At 40.9% G+C, this 19,944-nt stretch overlaps 1 protein-coding gene and 1 non-coding gene across 6 annotated transcripts; one reads left to right on the top strand and one right to left on the bottom strand.

Moving 5' to 3' along the window:
- Positions 1 to 68: 68 nt before the first annotated feature.
- Positions 69 to 19,938, top strand: invs (inversin). Of its 5 annotated transcripts, none has more exons than XM_067509636.1 (19): positions 69 to 219; positions 1,035 to 1,140; positions 7,154 to 7,253; positions 8,105 to 8,268; positions 9,479 to 9,652; positions 10,212 to 10,379; positions 10,504 to 10,684; positions 11,864 to 11,973; positions 12,093 to 12,264; positions 13,051 to 13,206; positions 13,396 to 13,517; positions 13,997 to 14,104; positions 14,197 to 14,303; positions 14,401 to 14,610; positions 15,493 to 15,701; positions 15,865 to 16,444; positions 16,929 to 17,080; positions 19,119 to 19,205; positions 19,284 to 19,938. In XM_067509636.1, the coding sequence occupies exons 2-19, from the start codon at positions 1,138 to 1,140 to the stop codon at positions 19,397 to 19,399; spliced, it is 2,919 nt and encodes a 972-aa protein (XP_067365737.1). In that variant the 5' UTR covers positions 69 to 219; positions 1,035 to 1,137; the 3' UTR covers positions 19,400 to 19,938. The 5 variants fall into 5 exon arrangements, with proteins under 5 accessions (XP_067365737.1, XP_067365738.1, XP_067365734.1 ...); XM_067509637.1 differs by having other exon boundaries at positions 8,102 to 8,268; positions 16,929 to 17,050; XM_067509633.1 differs by having other exon boundaries at positions 8,102 to 8,268.
- trnat-ugu (transfer RNA threonine (anticodon UGU)) lies at positions 18,852 to 18,924 on the bottom strand. The gene has a single exon. It is a non-coding gene; the product is annotated as a tRNA-Thr (tRNA).
- Positions 19,939 to 19,944: the final 6 nt, after the last annotated feature.

The raw sequence follows: 19,944 nt of genomic DNA, 5'->3' as shown, positions 1-19,944 counted from the left end.
ACTTCCTAAAACTCGCCTAGCTTTATGGGTAATGTCGTTTTTGAAACTGGTCAAGCGGGTGGGCAAGATGATGGCGAAAACTCCTAACATGGCGATTAATTACTTTACAATGGTAACGGGAGTTGTAGTAATTTGTTTCCCAGACGGTGGAGAGCCAACGGTACGCCTTGGAAGAAAACTTTACAGAGATTTTCTTCTGAGAGAAAATAAAGTCAAAGGGTAAATATAACACAGGCGAAAGAAGAGAGGAAAGAACAATTGATTTAAATCTGCCAGCTTTAACGCTATACTCAGGTTAGCTAGTGTCAAAGATTTGTTCTCTGCATTTCTTTACTAGCACTATTGTCATAAGTAAGTGATTTCTCTTGAACACAGTAGAGTTGCATCAGTGTTATTCACGTTTTGTAATACCGTGTTCGGCCCGCTTTACACAGCTTACGAAGGCATTTTGTGTTACTGGGGAAAAAAACTATCACCGTAGAGGAGATTGTGAGTTGCAGAACCTTTAGTTTTTCAGATGCTCCAGGTAGTTGGGGGGCAAGACAAGTAACAGTGGTACTCAGTCCTAATGATGAACTCGCATAACCCCCACCCTTAGTGGGTCAAACCAGCCATGTAACCGAAAACACCTGTATTAGCATACAAGGCCTTTATATTAAAATATTGGATCACATTTTATAAGATGACCACGTGTTTTGTATTTAAGGAACATAACAAGTAACTGCAGTTCTCAGGTGCAAGTAATTAAAAGTTCTGTATTTGAATTCTGAAAAGTAATGGAGTAGAACCATTTCCAAAACATTTCCAGAAATTGTAATATGTTATAATTACCAATAAAAGTAATGTACTCAAACACTGACTGAACACCTCAAAAACAGCTCAAAAACAAAGACCATCAGATTGACTAACAAAAAACAATGTGTCACTCCCTCTGTCTATTATCAGTAAAGTAACAGTGTTATGCTGGCAGTTATTTGTGTGAACAGGTGGGCTGATCTCAGTATGAGAGTGATCCTATTTCTCTGCCCCAGCAGGAGCCAGGATCAGGGCAGGTAGGGGACCTGGACATGTATCCACACCCACCAAGGATGCACTAAACTGGAGAACATCTGCTCAAGTGTCCCCCTCAACACAGCTATGGTAAGAATCTAACACATAGAGAGCAGCTACCCGGATTTAATTTAAGGTTGTAAATCCCAAAAGAGTTTTATTTTCTGTAGTTACTGAGTGAAACTGTTGCTTACTTTGGTGTCTCCCCTGTTCTACCAGTTTGTAATTCTCTCTCAAGAGTTGAGACCATTGAGACTGCGTATAACAAACATAATTGAGTCTGCTGTAAAAGCTTAATTGTTAAGGAGATTAAGGTGGAATGTTGAATTGAATCCCAACATTAATATTTTATGGGCTAAAGCTGTCTATAGGGGGTTCACAGTGTGTGAGCAGCTTACAGATGGGAGTCAGAGTAAGATTTCCCTCTCTCACTGTCTGAATATGGTGGAGAGATAGAGAGGTAGAATTTGCTTTTTTAGTTCTTAATGCAAGAAAATATATACAAAAAGAACATCACAATACTCCAAAAAACATTCTTTAGTATGAATTTAAAATTCTTCTATTGCTTGCAACCTCTAAATTCTTATATCTATATTTGTTTAGTCAACTTTTTGATTGTTTTTATCTTAAATTAGTTGTTTTTTATGGTTTTATTGGTGGTAATATTTTAATTTTGTAAAGCATGTTTGAGTTTCTTAAAAAGCACAATAAAACCAAATTGTATCATTTTTATTTCCTAATGATGTCATTCTGTCTGCTAAGGTATGAGGTATGAGTGAGAAATCACTTGAATGTTTATATATAACGTGAATTTAAAATGTTAATTAAAACCAGGATTTTTTTTTCAGGTGCAGTTCTACTTTATTTTTTATTTAAAAAACACAGTTAATTAACACAACTAAATATAAAATGAACTACAGAATATAATTATAGTCATAGATGATAATAGATATAAACACATCACCCATCCATACAGTAAAAACTCAGCCAGAGCTTGTAAAAGTAATGCAGTCTAATAAAATATTCCTGCACAAAATCCTCTTGTTAATTCAGACGTGTTATTGAACCTATTTTAATTGATTTAAATGAGGTGGACAAAATAAAAACCTGTCAGCATAACAATACAGTTCAACACATGGTTTATTTCATGGTTGTTATAGTGCATTAGTTTTAGGATGGTGTACTTAACAAACTGGCAGCTAGGTCATATATTTTACTGAAGTCAAAGTAAATAGCAGCCAAAATTAAATTAAGAGCATAATGTTTATTTGAAACAATGTTTCTTTGTTCTGGATGTAACAAGAAATAAGCAAAGTGTTGGTACAATACTTTAGTGTAATTAATGTTTCTCAATTTGTGAAGCATTGAGTGAAGGCACAACAAAGGTGCTGGCCATTACCATGTTCATCAAAAATGAAAAACAAATGGCTCCGCACTAAAGTTCCACCATGAATTTTTTTTGTATTTCTTCAAGCCCATTTATTTATTTACAAATATAAAGTTGGGCAGAAATAATTTATTTCTCTGTGGATTTATGATTTTTTTTGCTTGTTTCTGGTTGTTTAGCCATAAAAGGTCCAAAACACAAACATGCTCAGTTTACATTGTTATGAATCAGACAAAGGCTACGAACGGCTTTATTAGTAAATTTATAATCAATATGATTTAATATCTCTATTTAACATTATTTTCAAATAGTTCTCAGACTACATGTAGTAAACTGGAATACCACCCTCCCTGCACTGTCGATCCTTGTCCTCTGTTCCCCTCTCCTCTCTCTATTTCTGGTTTCTCCACCTTTCTTGATTTCGCATTGCTCCTATTGATTTTTTTGTTTGTTTTTCAAGCTGATTATGTCCCCATACTCTGATTTGCCGATGGGCACATTGCTCTCTGCACTTTAATTGGACATTTAATTAGATCACAGTTTTAGTCCAATTAGACTCAGAGGTGTGGGGACAAGGGAATGGAGGGGAGAAAAGGCAAAAGTCCCCAAGCTGGTCTGTCTCTGTCTCCCCTTCCCCCTTCTGGTTCTCTTCTCCATCCTCCCCTCATGCTTTTGATTTGTCTGTCTTTTTCTGTCCGCCTGGCTGTGTCTCTTCTTCTCCCTCCTGAGGGCAGCTCATTAGTGATATAATGGGATGACACAAAACACACAGCTCCTCTAATTCTCAGAGTGTCTTGAGCAGCAGCTGCACCATACACACTCACACAGAAGCGACAAGATTTGTATTTTTGCTTACTGTTGCAGAAGTTGTGTCTGCTTAAAGGAGTCTTTCTTCATAAAATCTTTCAATCGGCCTGTGTGATACTTAAACCAAAAATGAGTAAGCAAGAGTGTAATTAGAGACTGATAAATCTTTAGTATTGCCTGACAGGTTGCCATTCACCACATCATCGACCAGCCCATATTCTAACAGGCACACATAACAGGACAAACATTAACGACATGCTGCGCAGAACCCTATCGACTCAGTGGAGTGCTCCAGTATGATATCACTACACCTAATTAGACTAAGATAAGCCTCATTACCAGTAGTGCTCACTTTCATGCCATTCAAATGCAGGAGCTGTTCTGCAACACTTTTAGCCCCCATGTGGTTCTGCCCTCTTCCCCTATTTGTTGTCATTATAGTCTTTGCACAGAGCTCAGACTCAGAGCGTAAACAACACTGAGCCCCAATGGGTGAAAACACATGGGCAAAGGTAAACACACACAAACACACCTCTAGATGTATGCGGATATACACACACCTAAACTCCGGTGTAAGTCCTTAGAGGACAGAAGTCAATCTCTGTGTCCCTCAAGCAGTTTCTCTCTCTCACACACACACACACACCTCTTCCCACCACCACCACCCTCGGGAGAAAAATGCCATCCTCTCATGTGTCCCCTGCTCTACATACACACTAATACATCCTACACTTAATATCTGCATCACTTATTCCCATGTTTCCTCCAAATTCGTGTATGTGTATATATAGATGGTGTGTGTGAACTACAGGCAGCAGGCAGGGGTGTTTTAGCCACAGGTTTCACTACTTGACCGCTGCAGCTGTGAGATTGACAGCTGTGGTCCCGCCTAATTGCATTACTCTCCCAGGTGATTGGCTCAAACCCTGGGGGCTCATTTGTCAGTATGCATTGTGGTAATGATGTAAATTAGCAGATTTATGTGTCACTCAACTTTTCCCCCCCCTGCTGATTGGCCCCGCTGTGCCCCAAGGATTCAGCCCCCAGCTGAGGGAGCAAGCTCATTGGTCCTTGGGGAACCAGGAAGTTCTCCATAAATAGGATTTCACAGATTGGGCATCCCTTTGGGCTGATATTATCCTTCCTCCCACCTCTTTACCTGTCAGTCAAAACCCAGGGATTGAACCCTGCAGCCTCTATCTGCTATCTGAGACACAGATACACACGGAGACATGTAGGTGGTGGAGGCGCCTGTTACAACCTCATGTTGACCAAGACCCTAAACTTATAAATGTATAAAAACGTATTTATATAAATAAAAAACCTGTTCGTGTGTGTGTAGGTGACTGCTTGTCTAGGATTGAAATAAAGGCCACAAGTGTTCAGGCTCTGTTTCCCACTGCTTACCCAGCATGTCCTAGCTCTGTCCTCTATCAAAAGCAGACACCTTCACAATGACAGACAGCTAGAAAACATATAGACAAATACACTGTACACAAACATGCATGCACACACATTGGCACACACTTTGACTCCCTGGCGTCTTTGCCTATCTGTCTCAATAGCATCAATTGAAGTGTTAGTTACAAAATGCATCTTGCATGTGTGTGTTTGTCAGGTGGCAATAGTGCGTACGTGCACAGCACTCCTGTAGTGTTGCTGAAAGGTTTCGCGGGAGTGTCTACATTTTTTGTTCAACTCACTGAGGTTATATGAGACAGAATATGAATAAAGACTAAATAATGTCAGCATCAGCATGAATCAATACTTATACAGATGCACAATCACTTGGTCTGGACTTCAACCCATGATCAATGGTTTACTCTGAGATATTGTCTTCATATTAACAAGTGGAGTGCTCCCTGAGGAACACATATGAATGGCTAAATGAGTCCACTCCACACCTCTCTACAGGGTCTGGTGTTGTTTTTACACCCTTCTTTGTTTGATTTCAGACACTACATTGCAAAAGCCTTTTTAGCCAAATTGGATGCACCATGGGTGTTTCCAAAACACTCAGGTCCTCATGAAACTCTAATTGCCTGCTCTTGGTGATATGAATGTCCCACACACAGACTCAGTTATTGACTTGTGTCCCTCGTGTCAGCGTTTGGCCATATTGTACTTTTTTTTCAGCATACAAGATTATTCATAAATCAATTCATATTTTTATTGTGGCAGCTGGAGCTGGCTTTCATATTGACTCTACAATTGCTGAAAAAGATCAGGATAAGTCAACATGAGTAAAGGAAAAGTTTATAATGAGCTTTTTTCTTGATTGAAAAGAATGACTGCAAATATCACATTGTCTATTTGAGCTCCTTGTGTAACATAATGACCGAAACATGATATTCTTCTTTCTGAAGCACACCTGTAGCATTGTTGTTATTTCTACATGGGGTAAATACTTGTATTTGCAGATTGATTGTTTGTAATGTGCATTACTGTCTGTGTGATGATGGTAAATGAGAGATGTTTGTTGTTTATTATGGTAAAGTCCCTGTAAAAACTCTCTCTCACGGAAAAACCACTTCCCATGACACGGCACATGTGCCAAACACACACACAAATTAATCACACACACCTTGATGCTGCACCTATACGATCTTTCCCTCCTGCCCTCCTTGATACACACATAGAACTACTTTGTGGTAAATGTAGTAACTAACCTGTATTAAGTCTTGGCCACTGCTTGGTAGAGCGTGAGAAAGCAGTGCGCATGATGGGTTATTGCCATGCTGCACGCAGTGTCTACAGGAACACTGTTTATGAGGTGATGGCAGAGAGGGAAAGGGGGATGAGAAGGAACCTTTTACTTTTACTAGAGTTCTTAAGCTATCAACTTGCTTGAACTTTATCAATCACTCCTGTATTTTATAAATAATTGTTTTAGTTAGCTCATATGGGTTGACACACATGGCACAAATAAAACTGAAGTGCACTGAACTGAACAGTTATATTTCATGCACAGCTGAATTTGATGTGTTTGTGTGACCATTAATGAAAATGTCTTGGAGAAATCTCAGATTGTGGCATGAGCTTGTGCCTCCAGCATTTATGTGTTTAGGGGCAAGAATTGATTTCTGTGTTGTGCCCCACAGGGCTTGTCCCACATCGCAAAACACACACACACACACACACACACACACACACCCAGACACACACACACACACACACACACACACAGAGCAAGGCATGCTGCAGTATTAATGAGACATGAATAAGACATGAAGAGAGACCACCCCCTTACACGCTCACACAGGGTCTCCCCCTCCCCAGCTGCTTCCTCTCTACAGATTACCCAGCTTTCACTGGGCACTGGTTAAGTGAGGCCAGGAAGAGAATTAACCCCCTCAGCAGGAGGAGACACATATGCACAGAAGCTTGCACGTAAAAGGGTGCACACACACACACACACACACACCCTACTGTCATTCAGGAAACATCAGTTTTAGTATGGGACTATATCTTAAATATCATGTGAGTAACTGCGGGTGTTTAACTGGCTGAAATCTAAATGTTGTTATATCATTACTTCTGTGTTTGCTGTTCTGTGTCTCTTATCTACATATTATGGACATTTTCACTATTTGACAAAATTCTAAATGTCTACATTAGTCATGGTAGTTAAGTAATATTTTCTTTGAATTCTTGATTTGTTAGTTTGTTTTTTTGGATGGGGACTGGAAGTAACTTTAGACAGTTTAACAGATTTCATAACATAAACGGAATTGTGCATGAACTCCTTAATTGTAACCATGTTCACTTGTGAGGTGTGCTTGTAGCTAAGTTAATGGAAAGGAAACTATCTAGACTCAGGTTAATGTCAGCTTATGAAAGACCTGATAAGTAAGCAGAGTGGATGTTGCTGCAGGTTGAGTTTTGACCTTCTATCTGTTTGTGTTGCAGGCCTCAGCGATGTCTAGCCCAGGACCTGCCTCTCCGGGCTCCCAGGTTCATGCTGCTGCTGTCAATGGAAATAGGACCGCCCTCCTCAGGCTTATCACAGGTAACTAGCACATAAGCACTCAGCTTTTCAAAGATAGTAATCCAAAGAGACTGCATTCCACATAGTTCAAATGTTTGAAGCAATTTTCCTGTGGAAATTAAAGTTAACTTTGAATTGAATTGTATTAGATAGCTACTACAACAGACAGGGAATATTTGGAGAGCTAAGGATATAGCATGCAATAAATGTTACCTGCCAAAATTGGAACAAGGACAATGCATTGTTATATGGTAGGGAACTAACAACCTGAACACCAAGTAGCCCAAAGCAAAGAATTAAATTTACAATATAAGGTACGAACATGTTGATGTATTGATTTCTAAAAGATTAAAGTACTGGATAAGCTGCAGCAAGCTGGTTGGAATCCAAAGTTTTTAGAGAAAGCACAGAAGAGCAGGGTTTCATCAGCATCGACTCTTGAACCGTAGTACTTCTGCTAATGGTCCACTGCTTTGTAAAATACTGATGTTTTCTGGACATTTAGCTTTTGATATTTAATCTTCAGTATTTAGAAAATAGAGTTTTGCTTAGCTAAAGAAATATGTGGCATGAAACATATGAAAAACAACAGACGATTATTTAGAAAATGATCATGGAGGCAACATGAAGCTTATGTTATGAGTTGTATATTTTTCATGTCTCCCAACTGTTCTAAATTATCTAATTTAAAAAGTGGAATTAGGGTTTCCTTTAAACTAAAGTAGTAAAAGGCTGCATTTTATGCTTTTCAACAGAAATTGCAAGCAACAAGCCACATGTTTATACACATATCGACCCATATCTTGGTCTCAGATGCTAACCCTGTGACTTAAACCATCAACTGTGCTTTGTTTGTTCTCTGTGTTTAGCAGAGCCCTTGTTGCGTGACCATGAGGACCAGTTTGGCCGGACCCCTTTGATGTATTGTGTGCTGGCTGACCGACTGGATTGTGCAGAGATTTTGTTAAAAGCTGGAGCCTCGGTCAACAAGACCGACCACAGTCAGCGCTCTGCTCTGCACCTTGCAGCACAGAAAGTATGTACATGCAAATATACACGGATGCACACAGGAGCACACACAAATAATGACGGTTACACCAGTGATCACATTAATTTCATTGCTTAAAGCTGAGAATTTTAAGGATGAATGTACATGAAAACAAGGTGTAATCTCATATAGGTTTAATAAGAGTTTTGACTGTTCATAAGCTCCAGTAGGAAGCCAGTGCCCCCTTGTGGTAGTCCCTATTGCCTCAGGACATGTGGTCTGTCATATCAGTGGATTCTAAATGTTACCACAAACACTGTAACTCAGACTTTTATTTAAACACACTTTAATGAATTAATAGTATTTCTGCTTGGGGAAGGGTGTGTTAAATGTGAATTTTACCATCTAGATTTAGGAACGGGCCTCTGTGAGACAATATTAATGAGAATACCCTCAAAAGTAGCAGAAGAAGTAAAGTATGTGGTACTCGTGAAATCTCTTTACAGCTCAGTTATTTATCAGTACCTTTTTGATGGGAATGTACTGATGCAGCATCCTTAAACCACTGAAGAAAGAGGGGGTAATAGGTTATTGCTGTGTGAGTGTGTGTGTGTGTGTGTGTGTGTGTGTGTGTGTGTGTGTGTGTGTGTGTGTGTGTGTGTGTGTGAGCATGCGCGTGCACATTGGGGGATGCTTGTGATGGGAAGCCCTGTCTCTTTGACACCTGATCAATAAGTGGCTAAGACAGCATGAGAGGCCAGGGATTACTGATCTAATTGGACTGAGAATAGGGAGGACAGGGACACACACACATGCACACAGTCTAGATGCATGCTCACACACAAGATAGATCTGTCAGACTGTAGAGTTGTTGCAAATGTACAAAACACACTAACCCATATGTGCAGTGATGGCACACACACATCTGTCCTCTGTGAGCAGTTGTACAATAGATAATCCTGTGGCCTGGTAGTAAGAGACCAAAACTGAAGACGATGGTGATGATGATGTGGAAAGGACATCAGCGGTTGTTAACTGTTTAACAACCCACCTCACATGCTGAGGCAGGAGGACAGAACAAAGATAGATGACCTACAGATTGAATCAGACATTGGCAAAAGCCTGGAGAGTCTGTCTGTGTGTAATTGTTGCCGGTTCATGACTAATATTAAGGAGAAACTGTGATTTCTGAGGTATTTTTCAACAGAGTTTTTTATGTGTGTGTGTTTGTGTGTGTGTGTGTGTGTGTGTGTGACAGGGGAATTTGCGTTTCCTGAAGCTGCTGCTTTCCAAGCGAGCTAACTGGCTGCAGAAGGATTTAGAGGGGATGACCCCGCTCCACCTGGCCACCCGTCACCCTTCGCCAAAGGCCCTCGCCCTGCTGCTCAAACACATCGGACCTGGAGAGGTTGACACACAAGACAAGAACAAGGTACTACAGTACAGACTCACACAAATAGGTTGTTAGAAGATTGCCCTCTGTCAGAAACTGGCCAGTGTGTGCATCTGACCAATGACTGACTGAAGATAGTTTGTTAGAGGCAGACGACATAAACCCACAAAGCTACGAATGATTTAACAATCTGTGGCTTTGTCCTATGTTCTGCTGATAAGACTACAAACACAAAAATACACAGTCTCCTCTTGTCTGTTGGAACTGATATGTATCTGACATTAGTAGTTTTGTAATAATCCAATATGCATCATCATGTCAGATGACAGTGGTTTCAGCAAATCTCAGAATAGCCCAGTAGCCGTCATTGAGGCAGTATCTGTTTTACAATCTCAGCTCACTGGTGGTTCTTCAATATGAGCTTTGTGTGCCATATAGCCCTCATATTTTGTAGCCGTGTCATAGTGGAGTAACGTTTTGAAACTTAAAATAAAACCATCAAATCTTGTGGTACAAAGCCCCCTCAGTTTTCAAATCCATTCACTTATTTTTATTTTCTTTTTCTTCTCTCTTTTTCTCTCTCTCTTTTTCTTGATAGCAAACTGCTCTCCATTGGTCAGCATTTTATAATCGACCAGAACACGTTCGCCTTCTAATTAAGCATGATTCCAACATTGGCATCCCTGACAGCGAAGGCAAGATCCCCCTGCACTGGGCTGCGCACAGTCAGGAGCCCAGCGCCACACAAACTGTGCGCTGTATATTGGTATACACTACAGTGCACATACACACATGCACAACTTTCCAACATTATCCTCCAACATCACTCATCAGTGTGCCTGTGTTTCCCTTCTGTATTTGTGTGTGTGTGCATGTTTTCATGTGTGAAGGAGGCAGCTCCCACCGAGTCCCTGTTGAACTGGCAGGACTATGAGGGGCGAACACCCCTGCACTTTGCTGTTGCCGATGGTAACCAAGCAGTGGTGGAGGTGCTGACGTCTTACGAGGGTTGCAATGTGACAGCTTATGATAACCTCTTCAGGACACCGCTGCACTGGGCTGCTCTGCTTGGTGAGTGAATAGACTTCCTGAATGTGACCTGCTTGCTGATAGAATGACAGCTGCACAATGAAATACACGTCTACTTTCTCCAAAAACAAAATTCTAATTAATCTAATCAAATTTTTACACTGGTTAGCTCAGCTACAACCACAATGGACCAGCTAATACTAACAAGAATAGATTATTTCTTTTCTATTTATGCCCATGCTAGCAGCATGGTTAACATGTCGTTGTTAACCCAGGCCGCGACCAGTCTGGTATGGAAGTCAGATACTGTGTGGAAGTCATGATTCGCATGTTTAATTTAGCATGCGTTTTATGTCGGATGCCCTTCCTGACACAACCCTCTGCATTTATCCGGATTTGGGACTGGCACCAGAGGACGCTGGCACGTGCCCCCTTGTGGTTGCATTAGCAGCATGGTTCAGGGGATGGTAATGTTATTATAGTAATGTTAATTGGTCATTCAGAGCACTACTGTGGTCCACAATGAAATATTTCAACAACTATTGATTGGATGGCCATGGAACCTTTTAGATACACCCATGCCCCTTCAAATGTTTATTAATAAGTAAACACGCAATGTTTAACTATTTTACAAGTATATTTTATGTAGCATTATTTAGCAGTATGTGAATATAGTAGCGTCCTTGTATCATTAGGTTTGAGGGGCTGGTGGCTCAATGGTAGAATATTGGGTTTGGCTGCAGAAGGCTGCGGGTTCAAGTGCCACCGCAGGTGTGGCCTCACCCAGCCACCGAGGGCAAGCCTGGTTAGCTGTCTTCAGTCTACAGCAAAAATAAAGGAATTCTCATTATACTTATAGTTTTTGAAGAGAAGTGTATACTGTTACTTAGTGATCTAACTCAACTCCTGTTTTTAATTTAATTTAAAAGTACACTTCTATGTGCCATTTCTATTTTCCTTATGGTGAGTATGAATTTGTCATATTGTAGCAAAGCTCTGAAAAGACTCATAACACTTAAAATTCATTGGTTAGTAATTCTGTAAATAGTGAGAGCTGAGTTACAGTGTGATAGCTTGATGTGAATTTTGTGATAAAATTATGTTAGTTACATAAAATAAGATGCCTTTTTAGGACAGTATAGCTGATCATTTGTTCAGATCGTTTACTCCATATCTTTGTCATTATCTCATATCCCGCTTGTGTAAACATGTGTTTTTCAGGCCATGCCAAAATAGTCCACCTGCTGCTGGAGAGAAACACATCAGGCACTATTCCCTCGGACAGCCAAGGAGCAACACCTCTGCACTATGGAGCTCAGAGCAATAATGCTGTGAGTCATACACACACACACACACACAAATCTGCAAGACCTGCTGAGTCAGCATTATCTTACTTTATTTACACCACAATAATGTTTGACTTCATGTAATTGTCTTTCTGTGTATTTAGGAGACAGTTGGTGTGTTTCTATCCCACCCCACAGTGAAGGATGAGCCTGATCTGGAGGGACGGACAGCCTTCATGTGGGCTGCTGGGAAGGGCAGTGATGATGTAATCCGCACCATGCTAGCCCTAACACCTCTTATTGACATCAACATGGCCGACAAGTACGGCGGCACTGGTGAGCATCTGAGAAACAAGAGGGGCAACTGAATCTCCTCGAATGACACCCAAATAATCAGGTCATAATACCCTTCAAACACACACACTTTTATATGTGTTCTGTTTGGCATTTTTTAGAGCATGGCTAGTTTCTTGTTTTAGGTTGGGGATAATGATGTCACAGGGGATTCCCCCCAAGGTTTTAGAGAGTCTATGATACTGAGAGAGAGAGGGAAGTGATACTGTCTGCAAAATTCGTGTGAGCTCGCTGAATAGACTTTCACCACTGCCAGCACTGTCCTCTTGACAAACACACACACACATGCAGACACACATGACTTACTGCCATGCTTCAACCCAGGGGGCTCTTTGGATGTATAATCTCCATGGCGATAGTCTCTCTGCTCAGCCAAGTGGTCATTGTTTATGCATGCATAACATGCAGTTGAATCATGCTAATGAAACGGTGTGAAGGGCAGTGGAGCTGACTGGTGTCCAGATCATTTCCCTGCACTTGACTCAAGTCTGTACTGTTAGGGGACTGGAGGGAGGGTAAGGAGGGGGTACACATAACGAGGCTGTGTATGGCTTCTTATTAAATGTCTCTTTTTGTTAACCCTCCCTTGACCAGACTTAAAATGAAGAGGGAGCTGCAATCAAGGCAATTAATGAAGAAAGAAGAGGCAGATGGGGGAGGACCAGTTGTTCTTAGGGTGTTTACTGTCTAGCTAAGAATCAGGACCTTGTGTTCTAAACTCGGTTTTGTTTTTTGTTTTTTTATTTGTGTGTGTGTGTGTTCACACAGCACTCCACGCGGCCTCCCTGTCAGGCCATGTGAGTACAGTGAAGCTGCTACTGGAGAGAGGAGCAATGGTTGACTCTCTGGATGTGATGAAACACACGCCACTGTTTCGCGCCTGTGAAATGGGACACAGAGATGTCATACTCACGCTCATCAAAGGTATGTGTAATTATCAAATGCAATATGTGCAAGCATTCCAATGCATCCCTATGCACATTTACAGTGACTGAGTCATAGTAATATTTAACTCAATAATATAGGCAATAAAGATTGAGTGTTGCACACACTAAGGTTTTAAGTGTATTGGTTAAATAATTTAAGTGAAATGTCCTGTAAATGTTATTAAAGGTTCTGCTCGTGTGGACCTTGTAGACGTTGATGGTCATACTGCTCTGCACTGGGCAGCTCTGGGAGGAAATGCTGAAGTCTGCCAGATACTGATGGAGAATGGCATTAGCCCCAATGTGCAGGTACTAATGTATATGCACAAACGTAATTTAACAAACGTACATGTTAAAACTCCTTAAGTCTCTCATATATATATATATATATATATATATATATATATATATATATATATATATATATATATATATATATATATATATATATATATATATATATATATAGACACACACACACACACAGTAGCTATTGATAATAAATGCAACTAGATTTACATTTACTCTCTTTTTGCTACAGTAGATATCATGTTACGTTTGGCTACACTGTAGTGGCCATACTATCCACTAAACTATGAATCCACATTTGTCCTGTGATTAATTGAAACACAGTTAGCTGGCTGGCTGAATTATTATAAATTTGGATTAAATTCTCCTGTGCACTACACAAGCTATTAGTATATAATCAGCATCAACCTCATAAATCCTGAGCTACAGTTTTAATTATTCTGGACCTGACTGTTAAATATGTGACCGCTGCTGGACAGGACCAGGCAGGACGGACTCCTTTGCAGTGTGCTGCTTATGGCGGCTACATCACCTGCATGGCTGTCCTCATAGAGAACAATGCTGATCCAAACATACAGGACAAGGAGGTAAGGATTGTATCATATGTCCACAAATGCACCGACATGTCTTTCTATGTTTTTGAAACAACATGAATAGACCTTTGTTTATGGGTGCGTAGGGGCGGACTGCTCTCCACTGGTCATGTAACAATGGGTATCTGGATGCTGTGAAGCTGCTACTGGGCTACAATGCCTTTCCTAATCACATGGAGCATACTGAAGAGAGGTGAGCTGGTCTTTAAGGTAGCAGGTTTGATGAGTCAGCTAAGAAATAGAAGGAGGTCAATAAATCCATGAATGACAGTGGTGTTCATGTTGCGTAGGTATACACCCCTGGACTATGCTCTCCTTGGGGGACACATTGAGGTGACTCAGTTTATGCTGGAGCACGGCGCTCTGTCCATAGCAGCCATCCAGGACATTGCTGCTGCTACCATTCAGGCTGTCTACAAAGGCTACACCGTCCGGAAGGCATTCAGGGAGAGAAAACAGCTCCTCATGAGGCACGAGCAGCTGCGCAAAGATGCAGCCAAGTGAGTAACAAGTGCAAACACATACATATACAGCATATTTAGATGTTTGAGAACTGACATAAACATGCTTTTAAGATGCTTGCATTCTCTTTTATATTTACATGCATTGTGTCCATCTCTCATTCCTGTTTCTGTCTTCATTATCTGTCTCTGTCGTTCTTTTCGCACTCATATAGGAGTAGTCACACTCTCTCCGTATCTATCTTTCGTTCTGTCACCACAGCACACACATACGTCTTCCACTTGTCTTTGTCTTTTATCCTGGCCCTCTTTTGTTATTTACTCACCACTTTCACATTTATTGTGTTACACAGTTTGAAATGTAAGTTTGTTTTAAGATTGGCTTCTTATTTCTAGTTTTATTGAGATATAGAGTGTTTTTCTTGCAAAGCATTTCAAACATTTTACCACATCTTTGAAGTTTCACACTTCATTGTAAAAATAGTGCAGCTAATTATTTATTTTTTTGTCCATTTGGCTTATCCCGTGAGTTCAGGGTCGCCACAGTAGATCATTGTCCACATGTTGATTTGGCACAGTTTTTATGCTGGATGCCCTTGCTGATTTCTACCGGGCTCAGACCAGCACTGCTTGGCTGGGGATGGGCTCTTGCCTAGAGACACTTTGACATGTAGCTGGGACAGGGAATTGAACCCCTGACCCTGTGGATGACTGCCATACCAACTGAGCTACAGCCACCCCCTAAAATAGTGCAGCTAATTATAATAATCTAATATCATATATTCTCAAAACTCGGTTATCTGTCTAAATATGTTATCATGTTTAAATAATGTGAAAATTTAAAGAATAATTAGACAAAACATAGAGCATTCTTGTTTTTATCATCATTATAATCCTGATCTAACCTTTTTATGAATTTAGGAAACGAGAGGAAGGACAGCGGAGACGAGAAGCTGTGCAGCAAGTTTTAGTATCTGCTGCAGAGAAAAGGAAGGTTTCACTAGTGAAATCGGAACAGGAGAAGCTCGGCTTAGTGAACATTATAGAGGACTTATCCATGAATGACTCGATTGAAACAAAGAAGGCATCCAAAGCTGAACGCACTAAAAACAAAGAGAAGAGATACACAGGTACAAATAAGCAAAAAAGAAAGAAAGAATAAAGATGTTACAATGATGCAACATGCACTTTGAATTGTGATCAAAATTGTTATTTGGTTTTAGCAGTAGAGATTAAAATCAGCTTTGTCAGAGAAATTGTCTAACTTGTTGATCATAATTCCAATTCCACAAGGAATCCACAAGGGCAAACTGTCCAGAAGAGTTAAACAGGATGAACCTCATGAGGTTACTGGAACTTTGAGCCACTACAGTGGTATGACTGTTAACACTGTGGCCGGTGCTCCCAAGACCACCAGGCTGAAGGAACATCTTTCACCTGACAGCTGGAGCCATCCACACAGCCTCAAGCCCATGCCCAAAGTCAGGGGACGACCTTCCTCAAACACATGTGCTCCTTCCACAAGTGTCTCCACTGTGAACCAAACTGAAGCCAATAATAGGGAGTGCATCAATCTAAAAACAAGAGATGCTCATATGAGTGTGCAGAGTGCTTCTGCCAAGATTGATACCCACACCTCTACAGAAAAGCACAGAAACCACAAAGAGACCACTTCAGAGAGGGCCGCTTCCAAAGACCAAACTTACACTCCCTCATTTAGAAGCAGTTCATATTTAGCCCACAAAAGCTCTTCAAGAAAGACTCAGTGTGCCACACAAGCCCCAGCCTCAACATGCACATACAGAGAATATGACAAGGAGCAGCCTAGGCGGAGGAACGAGGCTGCATGCATCATCCAGCGAGCTTGGCGAAGGTTAGTTTACATGTGTGCGCTTGGTTTTGTACCTGGAGGGGTGCTTGGTGCTGAAGCTTCTGTGATTGTGGGGGATTGTTGGTACCATGTGGTGTCCACATGTGCCCTCCTTCTCAGATCGTGAGAGATGGGTGAGACAGGGAGTCAGGGGACAGACGCTCTATAATCTACAGCTTTCATACTGGTTTAACAAGAGGCTAAAAGTTCAGTCGTGCTGCTCTAATAGCTACCAGCAGCCTCCCTTAGCTGTTCTCTCCCTCTTACACACTGTGTTTCTCTTAGAGGCTGCCAGTCCACCACAGGAGGCCCTCTGTTTCCATTCAGCTTCACGATTATATTCTGTATGTGCTGCCTATTAACTGCCTTAAATAAACTGTTTACTTAGTGGGCATTAGTGGGAAGGCTTGCCAGCTTTTAGAGCTTTGAACACTGACATGTTTTTTTTTTTGTTTTTTTATTGAACGGGATGAATTTGTGTGTGCAGGTTTCACACATTCAGATGGAGAGAAGATACGGCCCATGAAGAGATGGGGTTAAGTGGTTCAAACTATGCCCATAACAAGAAGAAGATAGAAATCAGAGCTCCACTTGCTAAACCAGCATCAAGTAAGAGCTCGATACTCCAAAGTATCTATGGTGAGATCATTTACAAACTGCACACAAATATGTTTTATTTTTGTTTTGTTTGTGAGGGAAAACCCCATACTTTTCCTATGTTAGGGTCATTCCCCCACTGAGCACTGAAAGAGGATATGATGTCAAAGTAAGGTGTGAGATACATTTTGAACACTCAACTAACAGACTTTAAACAATTCTTTTAGAGCAATGATTCATTGGTGCACCACTAAAATTACATCAGTGTCTGAACGAAGTGCATTATTATTTCTGTTTAACAAATGCAACCTCTGACCTGTGAGTCTGCCTGAATGCACTAAAGCTTTTAATGGAGTAAATCAGAACATGAGCAAATACTTCTAGACAGTGGTGCTACTGGGAACATATATCATGCTAAACCAACACTGACAGATCATGTTTGTGTTGGAGACTCGATAGAGGAATGAGAGGAATGAGAAATTAGGGCAAATAGTACATAACAGTTGAGTACAATGGTCTCTAGCTAAATTCATATCATAAAACCCTATTGTGACAGTGCCCAGCAAATCCTTTACAACTGAAAACAGCGCCACTGAATACAACTGGCCACCACAAAGTGAATCAGTTACGTGTGGTGTGGTGTAGTATAGTATAGTTTCAACCAACAAAGAGGAGTTTAGCAGTTTTATATCCCGTGATTGAGTGTTTATTTAACCTTGAAGATGTGAATCTTCATTAAGGAAAACCACATCACTGGACTGAAAAGTCTTTATGAGATTAAAGCAAGTAGCTGGAAATCAGGATTGATGTCATTACCAGTGTAGAACACACTGTAAGTGACTAATACTGGGAAGGGGGACCATGTAAATGTCTGGATGTAACATGTAACAGTCCAAATCCCCCCTGGTTGCCTGTATGGAACCTTTGGTAGGGATTCACCTCCAGACAGGCTTGACCTTCATCACACATCAACAGCTGATGATGGTAGGACGCAGAACTTTGCTGTGCCAAAATATACAAGCACTGACACCATCTCTGCTCGCAGCAGACATATAGATCCCACTCCCACCCCCAATTCTTAGTTTCAACTCTACCTTCTGACGTGGATTTCCCCACCCCCTTCTCACCTCACCGCTTTCCGTCTCTGTCTTTCTCTCCTCACTCTGACAGTCTTGGCACTGTGAAAAGTTCAGAGCTGTCAGGGGGAATGTCAGACTGTAGAGCTATCTATACACACACACACACATGCATGAAACCTACTCCCTTTTCATTATTTAACAAAAAAAACCAACATGTGACACACATTTCGGGACCGAACCACACTACTGGCCTAATCCTCAAACCATTTTTAAACTCTTAGTACATGCATTGTATTCTGTAAAGTGCCTTGAGATGACTTTGTTGTGAATTGGTGCTATAAAGTAAAGCTATATTGAATTAGATAAAATAACTATCAGTACTATCATTATGTATTTTGCCTAAATACCCAGAGGCAGAAAAATGTATGTATGCATGACACACACAAAAAAAATGAGTTGCTATGCGCAGGTTATTCGCACTGTGGTCTTTCGACCTGTCCAGACAAAAGTGAAGAGGTGAAGTTTACTGATACCAAGCTTCTTTTATAATAGAAGAGAGGCCAGCAGTCAAACCACAATTGTAGAAAGAACTATTTTGTCTGTACATGAACCAGTATTCAGTCTGTTCAAGCAGAGCAAATTTGTGTCTCAAATCAGCAACAGTTAATAGATAGACAGTACTCAGTTGGGTGAGTGCCAAAGAAGAAAAAAAAACAATAGTAATAATAAATTTTAGGCCCCAGCGAGATTCGAACTCGCGACCCCTGGTTTACAAGACCAGTGCTCTAACCACTGAGCTATAGGGCCTTTGTTAGGAATACTTAACCGACAACTGTATATAAAGCCACACTTTGGGCATGTGCCTTGACTTGATCAACCAGTTAGAGGTGTGTCCCCACCAGTGTTATGCAGCACTGACTGAATCCAGGAACTGTTCACATGTTTTACCAGATTATGTTAATGGAGCTGCCATCCACTCATTTCCTTTTATTGTCCTTTAGGCAACTCTATGGCCAGATGTGGACGTTCACATCGGGGATCACAGTCTCAGGTGCTCCTGGACATACCACTACGTACCCAGAGCCAATGTAAGAATATGTAAACACACCAGAATATATATAAATACGTAGTATGTGTTTTTAAAATTTGTTGTGCTTGTTGTACAGTGAGCAGTATTGACTGCGTGCACCTGACTGACGTGGTGAATCAATCCAAGCAGTACTCTTACCACCTGAGACCACATAGTGCTGGACAGGGGACCAGAGGCAGAGGAAAACACTGAAGCCACTCCCCACACATACACACACAAAAACACACCTCCTGTTCTTTGATGCTTTTTCAGCTGGCTACCAGCCTTAGCTCTATAGAATTATTATACACATTGTTCACTCAATGTGCCAAGATTTCTTAAATTAAGCCATATGACATCAGAGCCATGACCTCAAAGTGTGGGGTTAAGTCTACAGAAATGTTGTGTGTGTGTAAAAGATAACCTTTCATCCATTGTGGAAGAAACACATACACACTCCATCTCCCCCAATTCTCCATCGCTCTCGCACACACACACACACACACACACACACAGATAACCTTTCTTCCTGCTGTGGAGAATGAGGCAGTCTATCAACAGCCAGTCATACAGATAGCCCACCTGCAGCCACGGACAGACAGACAAGCATGCACACACACACGGTCACACAGTGTTTCTCTTAGCACATCAGTGTGGTCTGTAAGTGCATTCCCTCTCAATGAAAACGTGTCTTTCTGAACTATGCAGATTTTATTTACACAGTATTAATCCTTATTGTTTTATTATAATTATATAGA

The sequence above is a fragment of the Channa argus genome, chromosome 7 (assembly GCF_033026475.1).
Source record: "Channa argus isolate prfri chromosome 7, Channa argus male v1.0, whole genome shotgun sequence".
NCBI classification, from domain to species: domain Eukaryota; kingdom Metazoa; phylum Chordata; class Actinopteri; order Anabantiformes; family Channidae; genus Channa; species Channa argus.
The sequence above is the reverse complement of the archived record's forward strand: the minus strand, read 5'-3'. Positions and strand labels throughout refer to the sequence as shown.